Source organism: Meriones unguiculatus, chromosome 16 (genome assembly GCF_030254825.1).
Source record: "Meriones unguiculatus strain TT.TT164.6M chromosome 16, Bangor_MerUng_6.1, whole genome shotgun sequence".
In the NCBI taxonomy this organism is placed as follows: Eukaryota; Metazoa; Chordata; class Mammalia; order Rodentia; family Muridae; genus Meriones; species Meriones unguiculatus.
In genome coordinates, this window is record NC_083363.1 from 24,227,461 (window position 1) to 24,253,602 (window position 26,142).

At 48.0% G+C, this 26,142-nt stretch overlaps 1 protein-coding gene across 5 annotated transcripts in view; it reads right to left on the minus strand.

Annotated features, from left to right (window-relative positions):
- Window positions 1–1,298: 1,298 nt before the first annotated feature.
- Window positions 1,299–26,142, minus strand: part of Lrrc20 (leucine rich repeat containing 20) — an 88,477-nt gene continuing 63,633 nt past the window's right edge. For 3 of the 5 annotated variants that reach the window (XM_021649412.2, XM_060369485.1, XM_021649411.2), the window contains one exon: window positions 1,299–3,967. In XM_021649412.2, the coding sequence (XP_021505087.1) occupies window positions 3,813–3,967 (155 nt within the window). In that variant the 3' untranslated portion in view covers window positions 1,299–3,812. Of the gene's footprint in view, window positions 3,971–12,188; window positions 13,145–26,142 lie in introns of those variants that run through there. The other 2 variants (XM_021649409.2, XM_060369486.1) reach the window with 2 other exon arrangements.

A 26,142-nucleotide genomic window follows, 5' to 3' on the forward strand; every position in this document is an offset into this window, starting at 1 on the left:
AGCAAGGCTTTTCTGTCTGCCTTCAGGTCACTGGCTGAAGTCCTGAAAGCTGGCATTTGACAGGAAAGGCCTGATTTGTGTGGGACATTTAATAGCAGAACCCTTAGAGTCCAAGAAACAGGGATCATGAGTTCCAGAAAGCTCCTCAGGAATCTCTCAGCACAGCCCCTTCATATTGAAGCAAGGCTTGGAGAGGGGCAGGGATTTCTGCAAATCACACAGATGCTAAGACTGCAAGGGATAAACACCTTAACAGCCATAATGTGCCTGGTACCTGCTGAGCACTCTCTGTGCCTATTCAATAAAAAAAAAACCTCATGCATCTGATTTTACAATTCAAAGTAAATTCAAGCTGTCCAATTCAACTTAAAAAAAAAAAAAAATCAAAGCTGAACCCAGAACAGCAGTTCTAGTTGGAACATCAAAGCCACCAGGAGGAGGGTTTGTTTGGACAGCACTAGCCGAACCTGAGCTTCTGACGAACATCTGGGGTGAGTGAGCTTTTAACGAGCACCCCGCTCCTGGGTGATGAGTAACAAAGGGTGCAATGTCTGCCGCTAGCAGGGGCGTGTGGGGAGTGAACCGCTCACCCTTCCCAGGATACAGCCTCCTCCAGGCCCACAGCCACCCCATTGCTCAGCAGGGGCCACATTTTGTGTGGCTGCCCCAGTGCAGCTTTCTTTACCTTGGTTTTGAGAAATCCTCCCCTGGGGAAGATGTAAACATCGACCTCCCTACCAATAGCAAACCAAAGTATGACTCTGCCAAGGTTGAGTCTGGGGAACCAATGAGTTTATTGGGTTTCTTTACAGAGCATGGGTGAGGAGTTGCAATGAGGTCTGTGGGTGACCCCCCCCCAAAAAAAAGCCTCACAGGAAAAGCCCTCACCCAGCATGGATAACAGGGTCTTTGTAATCACATGGATGGAGCCTCTCAGTTAACATTCTCTAGCCTAATACTTGCATACAAATGGCTGGAGGAGGGCTGGCATCTCACATGTGGGTCTGGTGATCTCCACGGTCCTTCGCTGAGGGAACGCCCACAATCCACAGCTAGATCCTGAAGGGCTCATGCAGGCAGGCCAACTGATCTAATGACCATAGCAGCTGTTCTTCAGAGAACCAAGCTCTCCAAGCTCTCCATGAGAGAGGTAGTGCCTCTTCAAAGGTGGGCAGGTGATACTCCGCCATCATCTCCTGGAGTCTGTACTGGGAGAATGAATCAAATACCCCGCCCCCTTCTCTCTCAGGGAAAAAAAAAAAAAAAAGCAAAGAAAAAAATAGCCAAGCACAGGCAGATGAGACTGACACAACATCCTTTATTGCAGACTGAAGCAAAGTGCTTTTTCACACTGTAAGCCTGGATCCGGAGGTTTCTGACTGCCCAAGCTTGCCCTGACAGGCCAGAACGTAATGGCTAGAGAACAACTTCCAGGAGCGACCCCGCTTGGCATGCAGGGATAACAGAGGTGGTGGTGGGGGGGACAGAGCACACCTAACCGTCATCCGGTGACCGCAATCATGACCATTCCAGCGACAAGAAGACTGAGAAGCGATTTAAGATGCGAAGGGGCCCCCAGTGCTGAGTTAGCGGGAGGTGGAGCATATACTCAGAGCCATGGAAGTAGGGGGACACCCTTTACTCTGCACTGTGAGGACACGCCCAGGCCACCTCGGCTGATTCTTAAAACTCTGACATTCCCGAAGGAGTCGGCCATGGTTCTTGTTAAGACACAGCTCCAAGCTTGGCATGCTGGTGCACACCTGTAATCCCAGCTCTCAGGGAGGCAGAGGCAGGTGGATCTCTGTGAGTTTGAGGCCAGCCTGGTCTACAGAGTGAGTCCAGGACAACCAAGACTACACAGAAAAACTCTGTCTTGTTAAAAAAAAAAAAAGAAAAAAAGAAAAGAAAAACCTAAACACTACTGTAAGGTCTGAGAGTCTACACTTTAGTTTCCCTTTTACTTTACTGAAGAGGGTCTCAGACAGCCCAGGGATTCTTTACTCTAGGCAGAGGCTGGCCTAGAATTCCTGACCCTTCTGCTTCTGTTCTCCGAGGGCTGGGTTTATCAGCAGGCACCACCGTGTATGACACTATCTTCTCTTTGTCACTATTTTTGTTCGCCTGCTGCTGCTGTTGCGTTGACACAGGCTTGCGGTATGCAGCACTGGCTGGCCACACCCACACACCTACAGTCTTAGCCTCCCAAGGGCTGGGATCACAGGTGTGTACCACAGGAGGCTGCATTTCCAGCAAGCTGCTGTTAGCCTGTCCACACATGCCAGGCTCCAACCATAGGGTGCCCCTTACATCCCAGAGAAGACCCCCTCTTCTTCAACAAGATCAAACCCCCAAGTCAGGGACCCAGGGTGGGAGGAGCCAGTCCAGTCTTGGCTGCACCTGGCCCTTGCTTGACCTCTGTCTACCTTCTTGTCTGGCTGACTAGCCTCTGGATGAGAGCAGAATGGACAGTTTTTCTTAGGATACACAGCCTTCAGTCGTGCCAGCAATGCTCCTGTGACAACCTTACTAAGTGCGAGGGGACAGGGACCCAGACAAACTCTTTGATGGATTTCTTCTCTGAGCAAGTGTTAAGTTCTAAACTGTGAAACCTTAGCGACAAAGTGGCCCAGCACTGCCTGTGTTCTGGGGCCTCCATGGCCTTCACAGATCTACACAAAGGTGTCGACTAGGCAGGCCGGGGGGGGGGCAGCTGAGAAACCTGCTGCTCAGGTGAGGAGGTAGACACATACAGATTGAGGGGTCAGAGATCTCCCCAAGGACAGGCCTTACCAGGGGGCAAGGACCCAACCACCTCCTGGGAAATGCCACAGTTCTAGGCACACTGGGACAGCTACCCCCCAGGTCACAGGCAAAGGTCCTCAAGATGGCAAGTCACTGGTGATTATGGTGAAGGCCTTGAGGTTGATGTTACTGAGCCAGGGCCAGGCAACCAGGTTGCTGCCAGAGGGAGGCCACAAGAGAAAGGCCACGGTAAAGGAGGTCACCCAAGGATCTCAGGTCAGAGTCACAGGTGCAGACGGCTTTGTCTTCTCTGGGCCACCTCACCTGTGGCCCTGTGGATGATGCCAGGTTACCTCACACAGTTCTCAGGGAGGGATAGAGCAGAGTCCATAGAATGTCCTCCCACAATGTCTTGTGACAAGAATGAGTTGCCAGGAGCTGCCCCCCTGTGCTCCGGCCAGATGTCCATGGGGTCCTTCATACACACTCCTGCCACAGGGCCCGACCACAGGGTCTAGGCAGGGTTGGCCTCTGACCAGTGCAAGGACCCCGATGGCCAGGACATGGCACCAAGAAGGGTGTCACTGTGTTCAGTCCTCAGAAGGCAATAAATAGATAGAGGTGGTCTGCTCTCAGGATGGCGACAGGCTCTCACACTAGGAAGAAGCTTCAAATCATAAGGTCCATGAAATGCCCAGCGAGGCTCAGAGGGTGTCTGATGATGTGAGACAGAACCTCCGAGGGGTCCCAAGCAGGAAAAGCTCTCCACGACCCTTCCTCCTCCCAAGTAATCAAGGCCAGAGATAACAAGAGACCTGCCCAAGTCAGCACAGCAGCCATGAGTGCCCCAAGCCCAGGCTCTAGCTCCATCTACCTCCTCTCTCTGGAGCACCAGGGCTCACTACAGTACTAAGCTACCTACCCTGGCTTAGCTGCGCCCCTCCCACTGTATGCTGTCTGGCCCACCCACCCCGTTCCCCAAGCTTGGCCTCCCATGGGCCTCCCTCCTCTCAGGGTGGCAGGCCAGTAGCCTTTGTCCCTTGCTGGGTGAGCACTGAGAGTGTGTCCTAAGGCAGACGGGCCTGTGCATCCTCTGGAGACATGAGCATATCAAACTTGATGAGTGGCGGGGCAATGACGCGCACCTCAGCACTCAGTGGGTTCAGACGCAGGTTGATGACTCGAAGAGATGGCATGGTGGCCAGCTTCTCCACCGGAACATCTGCTGGGGAAAGGGGGGACAGGTTAGAGGAGTTGGAGGCAAGCAGGCTGGGAAGGCTGACGAAGTGAGAAGACTTGGAGCATACAAAGCTTGACCCTCATGGACCACTGTATATGGGCTCAGCTCAGGGTCCCGCCCCTGAGGGAGCGGTCTTTGGAGCCTTACCAGGGACCCAGACCCACAAGTGGGAAGGCAGCTTTATACATGAGGACCCAGGTTGTGCATGGACTCACACGCTTGTAATCCCAGCCCTTGGGAAGTAGTGCCTGGAGGATCAGGAGTTTAAGGTCAGCCTCTACTACATAGTGAGTCTGAGGGTAGCCTGGGCTACATAAGACCTTGTTTCGAAAACAGTGAGCAGTTATAGGAGGGGGGACTGAATCAGCATCTGAAAAACAGAATCACCACATGAGCCACAATTTTTCTTATGCACACCCAAAAGAATCAAAGACAAGTACTTAAAGCCTGCTACATGAAGAGAAGAGGAGAACTAGTCACAACAGCTAATATCCACCAACCAATAAACGATAGAGTATATGAAGGTAATGGAAGAGCATTCACATGTAAAGAGGAAAAAAATTCAGATACATGCTCCCACGGGAACCCAGCTTTGAAAACACTGCTGATGAAGGAAGGTGAACTCAGAGGTTCCATTTGGCATGCAGAACATGGGGACAGTTCATAGAGACAGCAGAGCACAGGCAGAGGAGGTCAGGGTGAGACATCCAAACCAGAAGTGGATGGTGTTGATGGTCTGTTAAAGTAGCTTTTATTTGCCTGATTTAATTGTTGTCTGGAGGCTTACTGTCTCTGTCTGCTAACCTAGGTCTAGTCTGGAAGCTTCTAGTCTCCATGCAATCTAATCTAGGCCTAGAATGTTCTCAGTCTCTGAGACTTGCTGCTGAATAAGCTCATCCTTTCTAGCTCCTTCTGAACTCTGGCTGGTTCAACTCAGCTGTCGTGGCTCAAACTCCTCTCCAAGATGACTGATTCAAAGTGGCCTCTCTCAGTTTCATGCTGACTTGCTCTGCTTGGCCTCAAACTTAACTCTAGTAATCTGTTCTAATCTTCTGGCTCATTCCCATTCTCTGGCTCATTTTGTCTTTACCTGTGTCTAGCTTGTTCTCTCTATAGTTTGTTTTTGATCCCTTCCTCCTTCCCTCCCCAGCCACCTGCACTGCTCTCTGTCTTCCACTGCCCCTGCTGACCTGCACTGAACTCATGAACAAACTCCAACCCAGCTGCTTCTTTTTACCAGTTAACTTTATGTTCAATGTTTGGGATTAAAGGTGTGTACTGGGGGCATGCACCAGAGCAGCCATGCTGCTTCGTCAAAATCCCTCTACAATGGCTGCACACTGTTACAGAAGCAGTCAATGCCACCGAAAGGTACACTGAAAATGGTTAAAACGATACATTTTTATGTCATTTACAGTACACTTTTGACATTTATTTGTATGTTTATTTGTATGTATGTGTGTATTTATATGTTTGTATGTATGTGCGACTGAGCATGTGTGGAGGTCAGAGGACAACCATCCTAAATCGCTCTCTCCTTTCACTATGTGGGTCTCTGAGGTTGTCTGAAGGTGATCAGGATTGGCAGTAAGTGCCTTGACCTATGGATACAGTGCCATCTTGCTGGCTCTGTATCACAAGGTTTTAAATCAGTAGTAAACCACACCGAAACCCACTGCACTATCCACTTTCAATGAAGGAAATAAATGTGTGGCATGTAATGTACTGCCCAGTTTAGAGGCTGGGAATGTAGCACAGCTGATAGAGTGCTTGCTTAGCTTGCATGATGCTATGGGTTCAACCCCCCAGAAATGAGTAAACTAGGTGTGGTGACACACATCGGTAATCTTGGCACTTGGGAGGTAGCTGCAGGAGAATCAGAAAATTCAAGACCATCTTCAGTTACATAGGGAATTTGAGGCTAGCCTGGGCTACATGAGAGTTTGTCTCAAAAAAGGCAATGGGTGTGTGTGTGTCATTGAGATAACTCATAACTATCTTAGCTCAAAATCTGACACCATCAGGACTCCCCACACCATGTCCCCTTTGTCACATGCCTATAGGACTGCCCTGGATGGTCAGGAAAAAGGCTGGGTGTTAGAGAAAACCTCTCCTGTTATAGCTCTTGGTCCCAAATGCTAATATGTTGAATATGGACACCAACTTTCAAATTATCAGCCATTCAATTTATTCAGACAACAGGACTCAAAACACACCCAAGGCATTTTGTCAAGATAGTAATGACCTGATTTAAGTTCCAGTACACAGTCAAAAATGAAGTGGCAGGTGACAATGGTTTATCTGTTAAAGGCATTTGCAACCTGAGGATCTGAGTTCAATTCCTGGAGCCCACACAGTGGAAGGAGAGAGCTGATGTTCACAAGTTCTGATCTCAACAATCACACTGTTGGGTACTCGCCCACAATAAATAAGCACAAAAAATAAGGCTGGGGTGTGGTGGCTCATGCCTTTAATCCCAGCACTTGGGAGGCAAAGGCAGGTGGAGCTCTGTGAGTTTGAGACCAGCCTGGTCTACAGAGTGAGTGCCAGGACAGCCAGAAGTACATAGAGGGATCCTGTCTCAAAAAACAAAAACAAAAACAAATGACAACAACAAAAAAACCACCAAACAAAACAAAAAGAAACATGGCATCAGCAAGTGCACAGACAACCTGGCTTTCCTCCGAGGGACTCTCCAGCCCTGCCCCTGCCTTACTTTCCTAATCCCCACGGTTCTAAGGGGACACGGATGTTCAGCTGCAAGCCTGCACTGGTGCTGAACTCGGGAAAGGCGCAGTCACAGTCCCCCTGAAGGCTGTTGTGATTACTCTGTCAGCGTGCTGCTAGATTCCTCCACCATATAATTATTGCTGTTTTTTTTTTTTCTCATTTTCAAATAACAAGAACTCTGTGAAGACATGATTTAAAAGCTCGAAAACAGAGGCTTTCTCACCCACTGCCACGACCTTGACGTCCATGGATGGTCCTTGCTGTATCCATCTTCGTGATAGCTGCAGATCAATGACTTTCCAATGCCTGAAGTTGCTCGGCATCGCACTTCGTAACACAGGCTCCCCTTTGTAGCTGCCCATTTATTATTAACAGGGACTACTATGCTTCTATTGATCGATGACTATTGTGTTTAATTAATTTGTTGCTCAGTTTGTTCCAGTTTTGGCCTGCAGGAGCCCCATCAATCTGGCTCCTGAAGGCTTTTGTTTTTGTATTTTGTACTGCTGGGGCTGAGTAGCCATGGCTGTGTAGGTTGGCAAGCACCCAACATTTTGGGATGAATTAAGGCATGTTGTGGGATCCATTTCCGAGGCCTTGAACATATCTAATCACCTGTTTGAACTGCAGCCAAGTGTGCCATGCTCTGATCCTTGTTGACTCTCCCCATAACTCTGCCAGTGATGGACATACAGTCCATATCATCCGTCCTTAAAGGCTAGTGTGAGAATGCCTTTGGCTGCCGGCCAGGAGGAGCAGAGGCAATGACTCCATCAAAGGATGTGTGTGTGGCTCATTCTGCTGGTTCCTGGACCCCAGCTTTTGTCAGCCTGTCTCCCCCAAGGCTTTCAACTGATGCTGTCTGGGGTCTGGCCTAGCTGCCCCCATACCCATGGCGGAGATACAGACTTTGAGCAAGGTGCCCTGTTCTCCCTCCTAACACACACCTTGGGTCCTTTGAGGATGGCGGATAGTACCCAGGGCTCTACAGCCAGGAAGTGAGGTGGTAGACTGAAGGCTCTCAAAGCACAGGCACTGCCCTCCCCTCTAGGCTTGGTTGCTAGGACAAAAACAAAGAGAGGCCATCAGCTCTGGCCAGTCTTTCCCTGTGCATGTACCAGAGCTTACAAAACTTCTGAGAAAGCCAGGGCAGCTCAGGAGCTCCTCTGCCCCCTTCACAGATGAGGAGCCTGATACAGAGAGGCCCAGCTCAGGGACATTTGGTCACTGAGAAGCAGAGGAGGGGTCAGGAATGGTGCTACCTGCTCCAAAGCATTTTCTATAAGGGGCAGGGTACTGTAGGCATGGGGTGGGAGAAAGTGACCTAAGGGCCTGCGCCAAGGCCAGCAGAGTGGGACTAACAAAGTGGGACTTGGCAGCACCTCGGACCTGTGAGACCTTTGCACTGGTGGAGTTTTGTTGCTGACAGCATTTTTGGTTGTTGTTACTTGTTTTTATTTTTACAAAGGGACTTGTGTATGGAAGGCTGGCCTTGAATGTGCTCTGTAGCCAAGGATGACTATCTCTACCTCCCACCACATTCAGTTTATGTGGTACTAGGGACTGACCCCAAGGCATGAAGCAAGCTGGGTAAACACTCTATAGGGTTTTAGGTAGTATGTACTAAGGGCTTGCTAATTTATGATCTACGATCTACATGAACTAGTAACAGTTTTAACTTAACATTTTTAATAACTGAATGGTCTAAGTGAGTACCATTAAAAGGTTGATTTTATTTTTATGTATGTGTGTGTACATGCACATGTACCTGGAGAGACTAGAAGAAGGCCTTGGATTTCCTGGAGCTAGAGTTATAGGATTGTGAATCACCCGATATTAACAGCTGGGAACCCAGACTCCAGTTTTTCTGCATGCAAATACATGATATCTGCTGCTGAACTATCTCCCCAGGTCCTGTGTGCCATAACTTTATATATATTATATATCTATAATTTTTATAAATAAATATTTTCTTATTTATTTTGGTTCTTCGAGACAGGGTTTCTCTGTGTAGACCAGGCTGTCCTTAAACTCACAGAGATCTGCCTGCCTGTGTCTCCCAGAGTGCTGGAATTCAAAGGTGTACGCCACCATGCCTGGCTGCCATGATTATTTCTATCCTCCATGGGACAAAGTCCAGAGAGGTTAAATGACTTGTGGAGGGGGCTCTCAGCTAGATGATAAAGCAGGGCTGTATGATGGCTACCAGCCCTATGTCTTTTGTGTCATTTTCTAAGCAGCCTTCCAATCCGGCTTGTGCCGCCTTCCTCAGCTGCATGAGCTTAATTAGAGGGGAGCAATACACTGGCAGCTGGTTGAAGGGGCCTAGAAAAAGGAGATTCATCCACTTAAGACTTCAGGGTGATGGGCCACTCAGCTCCCCGAGGGATGGCTGTGTATTATTAGGCCAGGGCCCCATGCAGAGCTTGCACAGTGGAATCCAGCCAGAAGACTGGATGTTGGAGTGTTCCCACCTGCCTGACAAGCGGAAGTATTGCCGGCAGGACAGGGCGATCCCAAGCAGACCCGGGAGAGGCCGGAGTCCGAGGTAAACAATGCAGAATGCAGGTCAAACATTTTCCTCCCTTGGAGTGGAAGGAAAAGCAAAGTGATTGACATCTGCCAGTGCCTACCCACTTCCTCATGCATCCCCTGAGCACCTGCAGCAGCCTGGCAAGCTCCTTGCTGCCCTTATTGGCTAGGGGGATAATGGCAAGACTCACTCCTTGGGCTCATCTTCCTAGATAACTGTTGACAGGAGGCAGCTAGGCAATACGAGCCCCTATGTCCCACCACCAAGAATCAGAAAACCCCTTGTGTTTGGCTTGATGAGGTCAGGGAATTTTCAAGATAGCAACTTCCATGGGGCACAGAGGGAAATGAAGTCCCAGATGTAACTGGAGTGTCAGGGTAAAATCCCAGGTTCCCGAAGTCCCAACAGGCTACGCTGGGCATCCTAGCTGATACGCCGATTACAGAGATAAAGTGAAGGCAGAGAGTGGAGATTCAATCAGCACCAGGAAGAGCTGATGAAGGATGAGGGGATGCTAGGCATGGGGAAAGGGAACAAAAAGCCTTCTGCAACCATCCACTTGCAGAGACCAGTAAGTGTCAGCATGATCACTAACACCGAGCCAATAGGGAATGAGAGCTTTTAACATGGAGACAGATCTCAAACACTATGATGACAAGTCTCAAAGCCACATGGAACACATTCCCAAAGCGCTGGCCTTCAGATGTAGGGCCACCAGTAACTGAGAGCAAGATTAAAGATGGACCAGCTGCACCTGGCGGGGTGGTGCATGCCCTTAATCTCAGCACTCAGGAGGCAGACAAAGGTGAGTTCGAGGCCAGCCTGGTCTACAGAGTTCCAGGACAGCCAGGGCTGCACAGAGAAACCCTGTCTCAAAAACCAAAACCAACCAACCAACCAAAAAGATTAGCTATAGCCATCACCAGAGCTGCCCTCATCTGAATTCATGACAAGAAATTACACGCAGAATGGCTCACTTAAAGGGCTGGTCTGTGTTGCCCTCGTTTGCATGGCGGGAGTCAATGGCCAGGGAGCTTGCACACGAGGAGGCCCACCCTAACCATCTACAAACAGGCACTGATTGGTCTGAGCTGTCCTCATTTACAGAGGTTCACTTTAACAGAATGAGGACTCCAGAGAAGTGGGCTCCCCGTCCGCTTCAGGAGTTTTTCTCCTGTAGTTCAGCAGCCTCCTCTGACTGCCCTAGGGGACAGCTGTAAGCAGAAACGCCCTCCTGGCAGCTGAGGTTCTTAGGCCACGGCAATTTACAGCTTACCCCACAAAAGAGAAAGGGGTTATTTTGTTTCCTGCTCAGACCCAGTTCTAAATAGCATGCACCAAGAGTACCAGCACCACTGTGTGGGTCCACACACATCTTCCCTTCCTTCTCTTGTGGCCTGACTATGTTCTCAGTCATCTAGGATTTCCCTGAGACATTAGCATGTTAAATCTTTCCCTTTCCAAGCTGGCCCAGCATTTCTGCCCTTTAACTGGCTCAGACACCACGTAGACTGTGAAAAAAATATCACATTGAGAGAGAAAGAGTTTATTTGCCCACTATGGCACAGCTATGGGGGTCAGAGGACAATTTGTCAGCGTTAAGTTCTAACCTTTCATCACGTGGGTTCCAACAATCAAACTCTAGCCATCAGGATTGGTGGCGGGGATCTTTGCACACTGAATCATCTCTCCCACTACAGTTAGTCCCTTTGAAAGGAGGAACAACCTTTTAAAAGTTGTACCTCAAGTCCCTTTGGGAATCTCTTTTCCTCCAAATGGATGCCTTGTTAGGAAGGAGGGTCACTGATCCTATTTCAGGTGCCTCGGGCCATTTTCTCTCTTTAGCTTCCCCACTGGGATATCCTAATAAACTGAAACAGAAGTTAGGTTCCCAGCGCCTATGCCAGGGGCCTCATAACCACCTGTCATTCCAGTTCCAGGGGATCCAAGGTCCTCTTCTGACCTCTGCAGGTATACCGCCCCATAAACACACAACTAAAAATAAAATAAATCTTGGAGCTGGAGATGGCTCAGCAGTTAAGAGCCCTGGCTGCTCTTTCAGTAGAGCTGGGTTGGACCCTCAGCACTTATACAGCAGCTCACTACCATCATAACTCCAGTCCCAGGAGATCAGGCACATCCTCTTCTGATGTCTGTGGGCACCCAGCACACGTGTGGAACACAGATATATATGCAGACAAAACACCACATATGTAAAACAGTAAAAATAACATTTTTAAAAATCTTAAAAAAAGAACAAAAGCAAAGTTGATTCTCAGACCACGAGAAGGAACAACAGTTTGTACTCTTTAAAATGCCATCAAGTCTCTCTGTATAGTATGGGCCTGATCTAGCTCTCAGCCTGATGACTTAAATAAACAAACAGAACAAAAACAATGACAACCAAAAATTATACTAGTGACAGCAAAAGGTTTCAGAGTTGGGTCAGATTAATAGGCCTTAATTTATAGGATTCTGCTATAAATTTCCACTCATATTCCTTATAAATGGGTAAATATATTTTACTGCATTATTTTGTCTCATAGTTGAGTATTTTATTTTGTGTGTGTATGTGTGTGTGCACGCGTGCACTCAAATGCCCATGGAGACCAAAAGAGGTTGTCAAATCCCCTAGAGCTGCAATTACAGATGGTTGTGAGCCATACAATGAAGGTACTAGGAACTAAACCTAGGTCCTCTGCAAAAACGGCATATGTTTCTCCCCACACCCTTTTCTCTTTCTTTCTTTCTTTCTTTTTTTCTTTTTTCTTTTTTTCTTTCTTTCTTTCTTTCTTTCTTTCTTTCTTTCTTTCTTTCTTTCTTTCTTTTCTTTCTCTCTCTCTCTCTCTCTCTCTCCCTCCCTCCCTCCCTTCTCTCTCTCTCTGTCCCTCCCTCCCTCCCTCCCTCCCTCCCTCCCTCCCTCCCTCCCTCCCTTCTTTCTGTCTTCTCTCTCTCTCTCTCTGAGATAAGGTTTCTGTGTGTAGACCAGGCTGGCCTCATACTCGCAGAGATCCACCTGTGTCTGCCTTCTGAGGGCATGGTGCGCACCACCATGCCCGGTGTTCCTTTCTTTTTCTTTTTTTTTTTAATTTAATATGTATGGATGTAAAAGCTGGGTGCAGTGGTGCACCTGTAATCCCAGCACTTGAGGAGGCAGAGGCTGGTAGATCTCTGTGAGTTTAAGCCTGGTCTACAAAGCAAGTCTAAGAAAGCCAAGGCTACACAGTGAAACCCTGTCTCAAAAAAAATAAATAAATAAAAATAAAATAAAATAAAATGTATGGATGTTTTACCTGTATACAAAGGAGGCCAGAGGGAGGTTCCTCACAATTAAGTTGTAACATAATAGTGAATCATCTTGGTTTGTCAGTATATACCTGTGTCATAATTAAATGCATGATAAAGGTCCCTTAAAAGGGGCAACTTGCCAGAGTTTCTTTGATTCACCAAATAACATTAATCCTAGCACTTGGGAGGCAGAGGCAGGCAACTCTCTGTGAGTTCCAGGACAGCCAGGACTACACAGAGAAACCCTGTCTTGGAAGGGAAAAAGAGAAAAAAATTGGACTTTTATTCAAGCCAACCTCTAAGAAAGTTATCTCATGAACTTAGTACAAATTTCTCTGAATTTACAAAACTTAAGCAAATCTAACAAATTAGTTAAGAGAATTGTTAAAGCATTTTATTTATGTTATGGCCACATTTTCTATAGAGTTTCTTGGATTTTTCATTAACATAGAGATTACTGGGGCTGGAAAGATGATTCAGTAGCTGAAAGCACTGGCTGCTCCTCCAGAGGACCCAGGTTCAATCTCCAGCACCCACACAACTGCTCAAAGATCCTTGCAACTCCAGTTCCAGGGGAATTCAGTTCTCTTTACCAATCTCCAGCAGCACTGCATGCACACAGAACATAGTTCAGGTAAAATACTCTCACACACGAAATAATAAAATATCTTTTTTAAAATGGTCTATTATTAGTAATATTTATAAAAACCAAAGATTTTATGTTTGACTGAGATAATTACTTTTGCCAGAGTTTGCCAAGCTTTAGCTAAATGTTCTGTAACAGTTCAATTATAGAAACACCAATTGGTTCTTCAAGACCATAGTACGGAGGTGCTATGAAGGAAAGTTCCAGAAAAGAACCACACTTTGCAATGAACCTTTTGCAAGGCTGACTGACTGGTTAGAACTTCAATGATTGTTCAGAGTTTATTGACTGGCTAATGGTTGATTGATTGATTGATTGTGCAGAATTTAGAATGTGAGTCCAAAGTCAGTTTTTCCTAGGCTAACTTTAGTCCTCTTAACAGCCATTTACTGTCCTTTTCCATATGTGACCTAACATATGGAGACAATTAGGTAAATCCTTTGACATGTACACACAGACCCAGCTCCTATCAAGCCAAGAGCTGAGAATGCAACAGACAGCATCTGAGACTGCGTGTTTCCACCAACGCCTTTGAAAAATAATTTACTTACAACTTTTTCTGTTTTGTTTTGATAAAGACCTCACACTGTCACAATGTTGGGAATTTGGGGTAACCTGAATTAGTATTCTCGGGCATGGTCATTCACATTTGGTTCCAGAATAAACTCTCTCTTCTCCCCTTTAAGCTCGACAGCCATGCTTAGAGGGCAAAACCATGGTGGGGAAAGGGATAAGGTCTCAAACTCCAATGATGCTGCCCTAGTTACCTTCCTATCCAGTTTAAAATTACTTTAACCATCAGATCAAGAACTTAAAAAAGAGACCCTGTGTTCCCCAGTGACAAAGCAACTGAGGGAAAAATTAGGTTTAAATAAAGAATTGGGGTAGGGGCAAGAGGTGTGGGTATAATTAAGCAATCTCAGCTCTGGTCCTTCAAAGGGGTCTCACAAATGAACTGCTAAACTGTCATCTGCTGTCATCATTGCTGGAAACTAATATGGTTTCAGCTCCTGGGTGAGACTGCCTGCATCTCAGGAATGGTCTGTCCTGCTAGCCTTTGCTGTTCCTAGAATCCAAGGTAGGACAGTGACCCACCTAAAAGGGAGGTGGGTCCCATAGCATTTCTGGGTGATTAACAAATCAGGCAGGAGTAAAAGTAAAAAGAGACAGACACAGACAAAGGCAGGGATGTCAGGCTTCTGCCTTGCTTTGAGTGACCTGTCGAGTCATATGCTAAAAAGCTGCTTCTAAGTGCCTGTCACACAAGAGCCTGGAAGCTTATCTAAGAGGGCCTAGCAGAGAAAGATACTTCTAGACACTGATGTCGGAGGCCCTGTTCTAGAAGGTTCCTCACAATGATCCTGTCTTAGGGTTTTATTGCTGTGAAGAGACATCATGACCACAGCAACTCTTATAAAGAAAAACTTTAACTAGGGCTGGCTTAAAAGTTCAGAGGTGCATTATCATGGTGGGAAGCATGGCAGTATGCAGGCAGACATGGTGCTAGAGGAGCTACATCTTGATCCACAGCAACAAAAGACAGAGAGGGCCTGGCTTAAGCATCTGAAATCCCAAAGTGTGCCCCCCTCCCCAGTGACACACTTCCTCCAACAAGGCCACTGGAGGCCATTTTCATTCAAACCACCACAGATGCAGTTTACAGATAAAGAAATTGAGCCTTAGATTCTTGGTGACCAAGGTCATGGAGCCAGTGGGTCAAACAGGAAGGACAGTCCCTGATCCTAACACCCACCTGGAGGGACAGGGACAAGGAGAGACTCTTGTCAGTCTTGCTCTCTCTGGCTCTCTCTATTCCTGAAGGTAATCATGATGACAGGTGGCTCAGGCCTTGTGCCCTTGACTGTCAAAGTGTTCCCACTTCAGAGATGGGGCTCAGACCTGCTAAACAATCCCATCTCTCCTGCTGCTAGAGACCACAGCTCCTGCCTCAATTTCTCTAAAGGGGACCAAACTGCGGAGTGCTAAAAACCTGTGTCCGTGCTGGACTTCACACTTCCTCTGTCCCTCCACCTGGGACGTCAGTCAGTCATCTGCATAGTGGCCGGTGCCCCTCCCTGAAGAGGGTCTCTCTGTAACGCACTGCAACAGATTGCTCCAGAGACCTGCTGCAACCCACCCTCAGAGGATAGCTGGGGACTCCAGGCCCAGTGAGAGGCTGCCCACCTTGGTCCCTGCTGCTTCTTCCACACCTACCTACAAGCCCTTTTCTCACTGCCTGAGCCTTTCTCTGACTCCCCCTGATGAAGTACAGAGCAGCCGACTCTTTTCCAGTGACTAACTGCTTAAGTGACAGAAGCAGCTCAGAGACAGGAGTTGTGGAGTTGCAGACCCTGTCAGCACTGGCAGTCTAAGCAGCAGATGACAAGGCCAGAGGCCAGCCTGGAGCTTTCAGGACAAGCTTAAGAAAGATCATTTACACTCCCTGAATCTGGACAAGAAGCCAAGATGGCAAGAGTCTGGAAAGGAGATGAAGCAGTTTGTGTTTTAGGATGAGGACACCAAGTGTGTCCATGTCAAATGCGCTTCCCTGGGCCACAGACCATCACTGTACCACTAGTCATGGAAAAGGTCTTGTCACTTTGGCCTCCACTGCCCCTCAGAGCTGTGGACCTCCTTCCACCCTGATGCTCCTCTAATCCTAGCTCACAAGCTACTTCCTGCTACATCCCTTGGTCCCCCTCCAATCACTTATAACATTTTTGTTGCTGTTTTAGAGACTTTTTAAAAAAGTGTATGCATGTATGTGTGTGTGCACGCGTGTGCTTGTGTGCATGTGTGCATGTGTGCTTGTGGAGGCCAGAAAATAGAATCAGATTCCCTGGAGTTAAAATTACGGCAGTTATGATCAGTATCATGTTGAGTGCTGGGGACCAAACTTAGATCTTCTGGAAAAGCAGGAGGGCTCTTAACCACTGATCCATCTTTTCAGGTTCCTGTTTTTGTTTTGCAGCAAGGTCTCAGGTAGCACAGGCTGACCCCAAACTCCTTAGGTAGACAGGGATGACCTGATTCCTAATCCCTTTGCTGTTGCCTTCCAAGTGCTGGGATTACAGGCATGTACCACTGTACTCTGCTGCCTTTTACTTTAAAAAAATTATGTTAATTTTGTGTGTTGATGTGTTGCATGCTATATATGTTGCATGGTATATATGTATACCATGTATGCACCTGGTGCCTGCAAAAGCCAGATACAGTACCAGATACCTGGGAACTGGAATTATAGATGGTTGTTAGCTACTATGTGGGTGCTGGGAATTGAACCTGGATCCTCTGCAAGAGCAGCCAGTGCTCTTAACTGTTGAGCCATCTTTTACTTTCTGAGAAGGCTCCAGCAGTGGGATGCACAACCCCTCTCGCTCTTGCTGGCTATTCCGCTTCTATCCCACATTGTGGCTCATACGATGCTATGGGATTAACAAGGCATTCTGGGGCAGCTTCGGTCTCCTTCAGCTAACCCTGGGGGATATACGATACGAGGCTCTAGAAGCCCTCAGGAAGCCAAAGCAAAATTCCTTCAAGTATCCAGATGGGGTGGTGTGCACGTATACGCCAGTGCTCTCGAGGCTCCAGCAGGGGCTGGGGATGTAGTTCGGCTGGCAGAGCGCTTGCCAGGCATGCCAGAAACCCTAAGATCTGTGCCCAGCACTGCACAGCTAACCCAGGTGTGGCGGTATACGTTTGTAACTTTAGCATATGGGAGGTGGAGGCAAGAGGTCATCCGTGGCAAGGCCACTCTAGGCCCCTGTTGGGACCCTATCTGTCACAAAAGAAGGGAAGGTCTGAGGTAGGAGGATTGAAACTGTGAGGCCAGCCTGGGATACATACTGAGCAAAAACCTGAGTGATTCACTTAAAATTTCTCATGGTCCACTAGTGTATGGAGGGGTTGCCATGAGCCTCTTTGGGTCCTAGCTGGGGACTGCAGCCAGAGACTTAATGAACCTTGCCGAGAAAGGCCCCAACCAGACAAATGCCCTGCTCTCCCTGACTCTCTTCAAAATGCAGAGGGCCTTCCTAGGCTCTGTCTATCGACAGGAGCCTTAAATAATCAATCATGGCAGCACCCAGGTGGGCAGAATTTACAGACATCGCTGCCTTTGAAGTCAGTCTGGCTTCGTCTTGCCGTCTTGCTTGTCATTACCACTATTGACTGAGAGCTGTGTGATGCCAGGGGGACTAGCTGAGAGGCAACATGATAAATACCATCTCTCTGAGTAATGTTCTTCATCTGTGTGGTCCCCATGGCTCAAAGGATGCCGGGAGGAAGGGGTGGGGATGAACCTAGGGAAGTGTCAAGGTGGGGAGCTCCCAGCACAGTTAATTAGCAGAGGCTAGTGTACCCATAATGACTTTAGATTCTTGGGAATCCAGGCTGGCCAGAAGCACGGCCTGGTCTCACACCTAAGCCTCATAGCAGCTCTTGGTGCCTAGAGACCAAACCCAGTACGATGAAGGATGTCATGTAGAGCCCAGCTTCACATCCCACTCGAAATGCCACAGTCAAGCAGATAAACCCAGGTGGCCCAGCAGGGACAGGGAACGGTGCCTAAAACAGGGCTACATTGGGCCACACTCATGTTCCTCAGATGGTGAAGCGGCTGGATGCAAGCCAGAGGTGGGAGAGACTAGGCCTCTTCCATATTCCCAAAGCTCTGGGCAGGAAGCCAACAGAATATAGTCTCCTGCCTTCGGGGAGAAACACAAAGCCAGTCTCCGACAATCTCTCATATTAAGCTCCGGTCTCTCAATATGAGGTTTTTTATGACAGGGATTTCTAAATCCACTACTGAAGAGATGGGGGCTGGAGACCTAGGGCCCAGCTTCTCAGTTGGCCTCACACAAGGCTACATAGTGAATGTGGCCAGTATGGGCTACACATGCTGGCCTTGAGAACAAGATCCTCTTGCTTTGGCCTCTCTCAGGAAGAAATGTAGCACCAGGCCTGTGGTATGCTTGTGTTTGTATGTGTGTGCCTGCACATGCATGGAGAGGCTACAGGTGGACATCATATAGCTTGCTCTATGGCTCCCACCTTATGTTGAGAGACAGGGTTTCTCACTGAACCTGAAGTCACCCATCTGGCTAGGCAGGCTGGCCAGTGAGCCTCAGGGTACCTCTCTCTGCTTCCTCAGAGCTGGAGTTATAGGTGTGTAAAACCACGTGACAGCTAATTTTGGATTGTCAAATTAACACACATGGAAAAAGGGAATGTCACTTGAGGAATCGCCCCCACTATACTGGTCTATGGGCATGTCTGTGGAGCATCTCCTTGATTGCTAATTAATGACTGACTGAGGGCTCTGCCCATTGTGGGTGGCGCCATCCCTTATGCAGGGGAGCCTGGGATATTTTCTCCTTGGTTTCTGCTTCAGACACCTCCCTTAAGGCCTGCCCTGGCTTCCCTTTATGATGAAATATAACCTGTAAGCTGAAACTAGCCCTTCCCTCCCCCACCCCATCTCCCAACTGGTTTTAGTCGTGTTTACTACAGCAACAGAAAGCAATTAGGACATCCTTTCTTGGCTTTTTATACTGGTGCTGGGGATCTGAATTCAGGGTCTCATGCTTTCAAGGAAAGCACTTTCCTGAGTGAACCATTTCCCCAGCCCCCCATGAGTACTTCAAGAGGGTCTCCTCAGGCTTACTATATAATTGAGAATGGCCTTAACCTCCCTAAGGTTTTCGACTCTCAAAAGCCTAGGATTATAGAATACACCATGTGCCACGAGGCCTGGTTTTTAAGCTCCTTGTGCTTCACAGCCTGTTGGGTGTGGCCACAGGCACATTAAGAGGACCGTGAACTGCTTCCAAGGAGGAGGGAGTTACTGAGGGACACGTGGTGGGCAGCCTTCTGGAGAGAATGGAAAGGAAGTCTGCAGTTTCTTAAGCATGAAGAACAAACCTAGAACAATCTCCTACCTACACTCACAAGCAACCGTCAGAGGAAAGCTGGCTTCCAGCTCACCCTCCTCCTTGGGAAAGTTGGGCAAGTGGACAGTAGGGAGAGCTGCCAGTCACACAGCCTTTCTTTCGAGACTCTTTGTACCCAGCTCTGATGTGTGATTAAGTCTGCTCGCAACAGTTCTCCTTAGAAATAACAGTGTGCCTCTAGAGACAGAGAAATGATGAACTCAAATCACTGGCCCATGCCTAGCACTATCTCCACTCCTGCCCTGGCCTGCTTGCCCTTCTCTGGTCAGCCCCAACCGTGTGACAATGTGTGACAATTTCTCCGTCTCTCAAGTGTCTGCCACTCCCTCCCTCGGAGCTGCTGGACTCTAATTGGAGGGCTGGAACTGCATAGTGGCTGTCAGAAGCACAAAGCCTAGGATGGTAAGGTGACAGGCTGAGGGGTGGGGGGGGTGAATAACCAAGGCAGGGAGTTTGGGGGTGGGGTGGGCAGCACAGCACCCCAGCACAAGCCTAGGAGATGGCCCAGGAAGATACAGAGCTCAACTCTGCTACCTCCAGCAGAATGTCAGCTCCCACAAGCAGGGGCACAAGCATGTTCAGAACTACATGCTTCCCCAAAAGTCTTGGGGCAGGGCGGGGGTAGTTATAGCTTTTCTAGGGGCTGAAATGAGGTTTTGTCTGAGTTTAACATGTGTTTCCAAGTAGAAAAGACCCTATGCCTGGGGCAGATCCCTGCTTATCGATGGAACGTTCTGGTTTAGCTCAGCTCCAGTCTTGCCTGTACACTGGAATAATCTGAAGCATTTATTTGTTTTCTGTTGTGTATGGTGTGTGTATAATGAGCCTCTGTGGATCTCCTGTTTCCGCCTCCCGTCTCTCTGTAGATGTGCTAGGATTACAGATGTGCCGTATAGCTGCATCTGGCTTTCAGTGGGTTCTAGTACTTGGGATTCAGGTCGCCACACTTGCTCAGCAAATGCTTTATCCACTGAGGAACCTCCTCAGCCTCATCTGGAGAGTTTTAATAAGTCACAAATCACGATTCCACCATGAGAGATTCTAGTTTAACTGGTGTGGGATATGATCCGGACTTGATGTGCTTAAAAGTGCACCGAATGTACAGCTACTGCGACACCACCTCTTCTCTCCATGGGGACTCATGAGAAGCTCGTGGAGACACTCACGTTCTGCTGCCTCCCTGTGTGTGACCAGGCAAACAGGAGAAGGCAGGAGCTGGCAAGATGTGCCTCCAAAGACTGCCTTCTCCTCCTCACTGCAATTCCCTTTCAACCACAATTTTAAGCTGGTACCATAGCTTTCCTTGGGGGCTCTCTGCTGTAGAGGTCTGTGGAAGAATCCCCAATTCCTGAACAAAGTGCTGGCAGGGGTGACATGAGGGAGCATGGGTTAGAACCCTTGCTCTGTTCAGAAGTCCTGACCATCTCTTTGTTCCGCAAGGTTTCAGTGGGGATTAAATGAGAGCATCCTTGAAAAGCTCTCAGAAAACATTTAAGCACAAAGGGGACAATGGGTACGTACTTAGGAACCCATGATGGCCAGGAGCCACACAGGAGCGGAGAGAATTGTTTTTCCTTGTGTCAGTGCCTGGCAAAGAGTTCATGGACCCTGCCTAGATCCCCATGCCTGTGACTCCAACAAGCTACTTCTGCCCTGGGTAGACATCCTCGAAGGGCTGGCCTTGCAGATCTACACCATCGCACAGCTCTCCAGCACTCTAGGCAGAGCCAAGAGTGGGAGGTGTTGGAGACTGGTGGGTAAATGGAGCATAAAGAACTCAGTACATAACCAAAAATAACCTTGAGTTCCTGATCCTCCTGCCTCTACTTCCCAATTACTGGGACTACAGGTAGATGTCACAACACCGAGTTTGTGTGGTGCTGGGGATCAAACCCAGGGCTTTGTACATGCCAAGCAAGCACTCTACCAAATGAGCTACATTCCTAGCCCTATTCAAACCTTCGATTAAATTTTAAACAAGTATCAAAGAACTTGCTATGTGCCTGTGTGCTGCCAGCAAAGTGCCTTTACTATCCTGGTTAACTGGAGGTTCTTGTTCACACAGTGGCCAGAACAGAGAATGCCATTTGGGCAGAGACTAAGGGTAGGAAAGGTACTTTGCCTAGACATGGCCTTACTAGTCTCTGAATTTTAACCCTCTGGAACTGTAAGCCCTACAAACGTTTTCTTTCATAAATTGCCTTAGTTAGTCATGGTGCCTCTTCACAGCAATAGAAAAGTAACTAAGTCAACATGGTTACATTCTACAAGCCCTTGTTGCACCTTGTATTACATTACAGGCCACTCTTGAAGAGAAAGCTTCCTGCCTGTCATTTAGACACAATGAGCTCATTTAATCTATTGTTCTTTTCACCAGAGGAAATGGTGACACCTACAGAGTGAACAAACCTGGGAAGAAAAACCTACATTTCCTTGAACCCTGGCAGTTAGGCTTGGCAATCAATGCCACAGTAATAGCAGGGTGTGGGGTTCTGTCTGGGAATCCCAGGGCCCTGCCCAGTCCAATAGTCACCCACTACCTTGCAGAAGGGCCTGTGGCCTCCAGTTCTCCACCTTCATACTTGTCTCTTCCTTTGCCTAGTATGAGGGATTGAGTCCTAGAGGCTCACAGGTGCTAGTAAAGGGTCCTACCATTGGGCAGAGATGACTTGGCACCCAGCATTTCTCCCCTTCCTGATGAAGAGAGGCACAAAGTTATCGGAAGCACCTCCTCCTCATGCACCCAGAGCTCCTGAAAATGACTGCCTCAGAGCCACCACTACAGACTATGAGACTTCTGGAACATCCAAGTTCCCACACACCCCGTCAGACCTGAACGGCCCTTGATGATTTCTGCTTCATGTACTTCCCAAGCAGGTGTCAGAGGCTCCAGGTGGGATACATGGTGGGAAGGAGGTTTCTAACCAGGAGCCATCAGGAGTGGGAAGGTAAGCTGTAATCATTTACCAGCTAACACGGATAGGACCCCTTTAAATATACAATTAAATGGGTGACACTCCGCTACATGCTCACAGAGGAGCTTTACGCTTTATGAAACGCATGGCTATATGTGACAGTACCTGTCTGTAATCCCAGTGTGGGGACTGGAGAAGCTGCGGGAGGCATAAAAACTTAAGAATTTGTCCCCAAAAGGTGAAGTAAATAAAAGCCTGTATCTACACAAATATCCTTAATTTTCTTTTAAAAAATAATAAAAAAAGATTTCTGTGTTTCAGTGCTACGCTTGTATGTATGTGCACCACGCGCATGTCTGTTGCCTATGGAGGTCAGACAATGGCTCCGAATCTCCCGGAACTGGAGTTGCAGATGGTTATAAGCCACCATGTGGGTGCTGGGAACTGAACTTGGTGGTCAAGCGACAAATGCTCTTAATGGCTGAGGCAGTTCTCCAGCTCCTTATCTCTCTCTCTCTCTCTCTCTCTCTCTCTCTCTCTCTCTCTCTCTCTCTCTTTAGGTTTCTCAAGACAGGGTTTCCCTTTGTAGCTCTGGTTCTCCTGGAACTCTGTAGACTCAGAGACCTGCCTACCTCTGCCTCCTGTGTGCTGGGATTAAAGAAATGCGAACATCGCCACCTGGTTTCTTAAACATTTTCAATTATCTCTCTTATGTGCATATATATACCTACATGTGCATCACAGCACGCGTGTGCGGGTAGGAGACAACTTGTGAGAGTTGCTCCTCTCCTTCTACTATATGGGCCCTAGGGGATCAAATTTGGTCCTCAGGCCTGTGGGACAAGAGCTTAGATCTCTTGAGCCATCTTACTGGCCCAAACGTACATAATTTCCTTAAGAGGGCTATGAAGATATGGACAAGGCCTCCTCTCCCTATTTTCAGGTGAGAAAATGGGAGTCTCTGTCTTTAGTCAAATGATGTCACAGAGTAAATGGTAAAACTGGGACCCAAACACAGACCTTCAGGTACCCATTCAGCATCCTTTCTACCAGCGACAGGCAGGGAGCTAGGAGACTGGTCGGGCCTTCAGCACTTGCCTTTCAAGCATGAAGACCTGAGTTCAGTCCCAGAGCGGGGCGTGGTGAGACATGCCTGCCTTTGTTAGTTATTTTTAATATTTACTTTTACCTCATGTGTCTGGGCATTGTGCCTGAACACATGTCTGTGCAACACTTGCAGGCAGTAGCTGTGGAGGCCAGAAGAAGCCGCTTCCCCTGGAACTGGACTTAACAGTTTGAGAACTCTCATGTGGATGCTGAGAATCAAACCTGGGTCCTCTGGGAGCACAGATAGTGCTCTTGACCACTTTGTCATCTCCTTAGGACAACCCCTGCACAGGCTTGCAATCCCAGTGCTCAGGAGGCAGTGACAGCCAGTCTAGCCTACTTCCAGAGTACTGAGAGTACTCAGTACTCAGTACTTCAGAGTACTGAGAGACCTTGCTTCAAAAACAGGGTGATGTGCGGGTCGGGTATGGTGGGATAACGGAACAGGTGTCTTAGTTAGGGTTATTACTGCTGTGATAAAAATACATGATCAAATCAACTTAGGGAGGAAAGAGCTTATTTGGCTCACACTTCCACATCACTGTTCATCACTGAAGAAAGTGAGGACCAGAACTCAAAGTAAGGCAGGATTCTAGAGGCAGGAGCTGATAACAGAGGCCATGGAGGAGTGCTGCTTGCTGGCTTGCTCAGTCTGCTTTCTTACTGAACCCAGGACCACTAGCTGAAGGATGGCACCACACACAATGGGTGGGGCCCTGACTCATTAATCACTAGTTAAGAAAATGTCTAACGAGCTTGACCACGGCCTGATCTTTTGAGGGCAACTTTTTAGACGACTCTGGCTCGTGTCAGGGATGACATAAAAGACAGGTAGCACAGCAAGTAAAGGTGATGAATCCTGAATCCAGATCTCATACACTAGGCAAGAACTCCGCCACTAAGCTGTAGCCCCAGCACTTGTTTGTTAAATTCTTTTTTTTTGTGTGTGTGTGTGTGTGTGTGTGAGGGAACAGGGACTGGGTCTCCTGTAGTTCAGGCTGGTCTGAAATTCACCATATAGCCTAGGCTGTCCTTTAATGCCTAATCTTATATTTACCTACCAAGTGCTGGAATTACAGGCATGCTATCATGCCTGGTTATTTATCAAGTCTTCAACAAGAATGGATTTCCTATGATCCTTTGCTCTCTGGAACAGTGTGGGTACAAAACAACAACAGAATTAAGGGTCATGGAAAGCCAAATTCTAGCTTAACTAGGAGTCGCCTGCTTAGCAAAATGAAGTCATTGAAACATGTGATTTTTCTCCTCAGCCCCACATGGTCCAGCACTGAAATGTCAGGCAGAAGCAAATGCTTGCAAGTGAGAATGCAACGCTGCTATGCTCCCTCGGATCCACGCGCTGCCTCGGATCCATGTGCTTCCTGTGATCCATGATTCATGTGTAGGTTCCTTAGGTGGGAAGAGCTGACTCATTCTCATGGGCCTAGAACCCTGTCCTGAACCCACATTACCGCTCACAGTCAGACTAAATACTTCACCCCCTCAGAAGCCTTCTCTGAAGCATTCAGAGTCCCCTCCGTGCCAGGGCCCCAACAAGGGACCTCCCCCGGAGGATATGTCCTTTCTAGCACTGGTTGGTATTTGTCCACAATGACACCTATAAGCTCTGAGGTCAGGACCTGAAGTCCCTGCCTCTCCAGGGGTGCTATTTCCCCCAGGCAGTTTTAGTCATAAATCTTACAAGCCTCCACAGAGTCAGTCCGCCCTTCCCGTACATTCTTTACTCAACAATTCAACTGGCCATAGGCCAAAACTAGTCAGAAAAACCCACATCTGTACTGGCTGGTGCAGAGGTATCACTGTTCCCCACCCGCTGTGATGTAGCAGCCATGCGGTTAGCATTCATACTCACTGGTGTTACAGAGCATTCTGAGAGCACTGGAGGCCGTGTGAAGGTCGCACTAAGACTTTCCACCTTGTGCAAGAGACGTGATCATCTCTGCAGGTTTGGCAATCTCCTGTGTTCTGGCACCAATTCCCTATGGATTCTGAGAAGTGACTGTACCACATTCCGGTTTGGAAAGTAAATGGACCATCTCATACCTCAGGAACTTTTTGATGACTGTTGTTTGAACAAATATTCTTTGTTTTGTTTTTATAAGACAAGGTTTCCCTGTGTAACCCCTGGCTGTCCTGGACCTCACTTTGTAGACCAGGCTGGTCTTGAACTCATAGAGATCCACCTACCTCTGCCTCCTGAGGGCTGGGATTAAAGGTGTGTGCCACCACATATGGCACTGAACAAATACTCTTAAGCCACAAACATCGATACCAGCCCCCAGAACAAGCAACCACGTTCCTCCAAATCCAGAAAGCCTCCGTCTTCATGGGAAGCACAGGGGGATTCTGGAGAGAGAAGGAGGAAAACCCTCCACCTGCTCTGCTTCTGACGCATCTGAACCAGCGTTCAGACCCTGAGGAATCTAGCCCTGGCAGGGAGGGTACAAAGACATGAGAACTGTCTTCTAGACTAAGAACACAGACCAGACCTCTTACAGGAGGAGAGGGCAACGGTGTCCGACACAGCTGGTGCAGGAATGGGAGGGTAGGGACTGGCGGCCAGGGCAGCTGAGAGCAGAAGCCCAGTTCTCCCAAGGACAGCTTACCAAAGTGCCTCTGGGTAGTTTTTATTATGTTTTTAAGGTCTGATTTATTAGTATTAGTATTATGTGTATGTGTGCTAAGAGGCCAAATGACAACTTTCTGTTGTTTTTTGTTTCTTTGTTTGTTTGTTTTTTTTAGACAAAGCCCTGGCTGTCCTGGAACTCACGATGTACACCAGGCTGGCTTTGAACCCACCTTCCTCTCTCCCAAATGCTGAGATTAAAGGTGCACATAATTGTATTGAACTCAGGTGCCCAGGTTCTTACCACCTTGTGTAGCAAACACACCGCCTCTTGACAGCCTTATTACCATGGTAAGAAACAATTTTTCACCACAACCCCAAATACCACCTGAGTGTACAC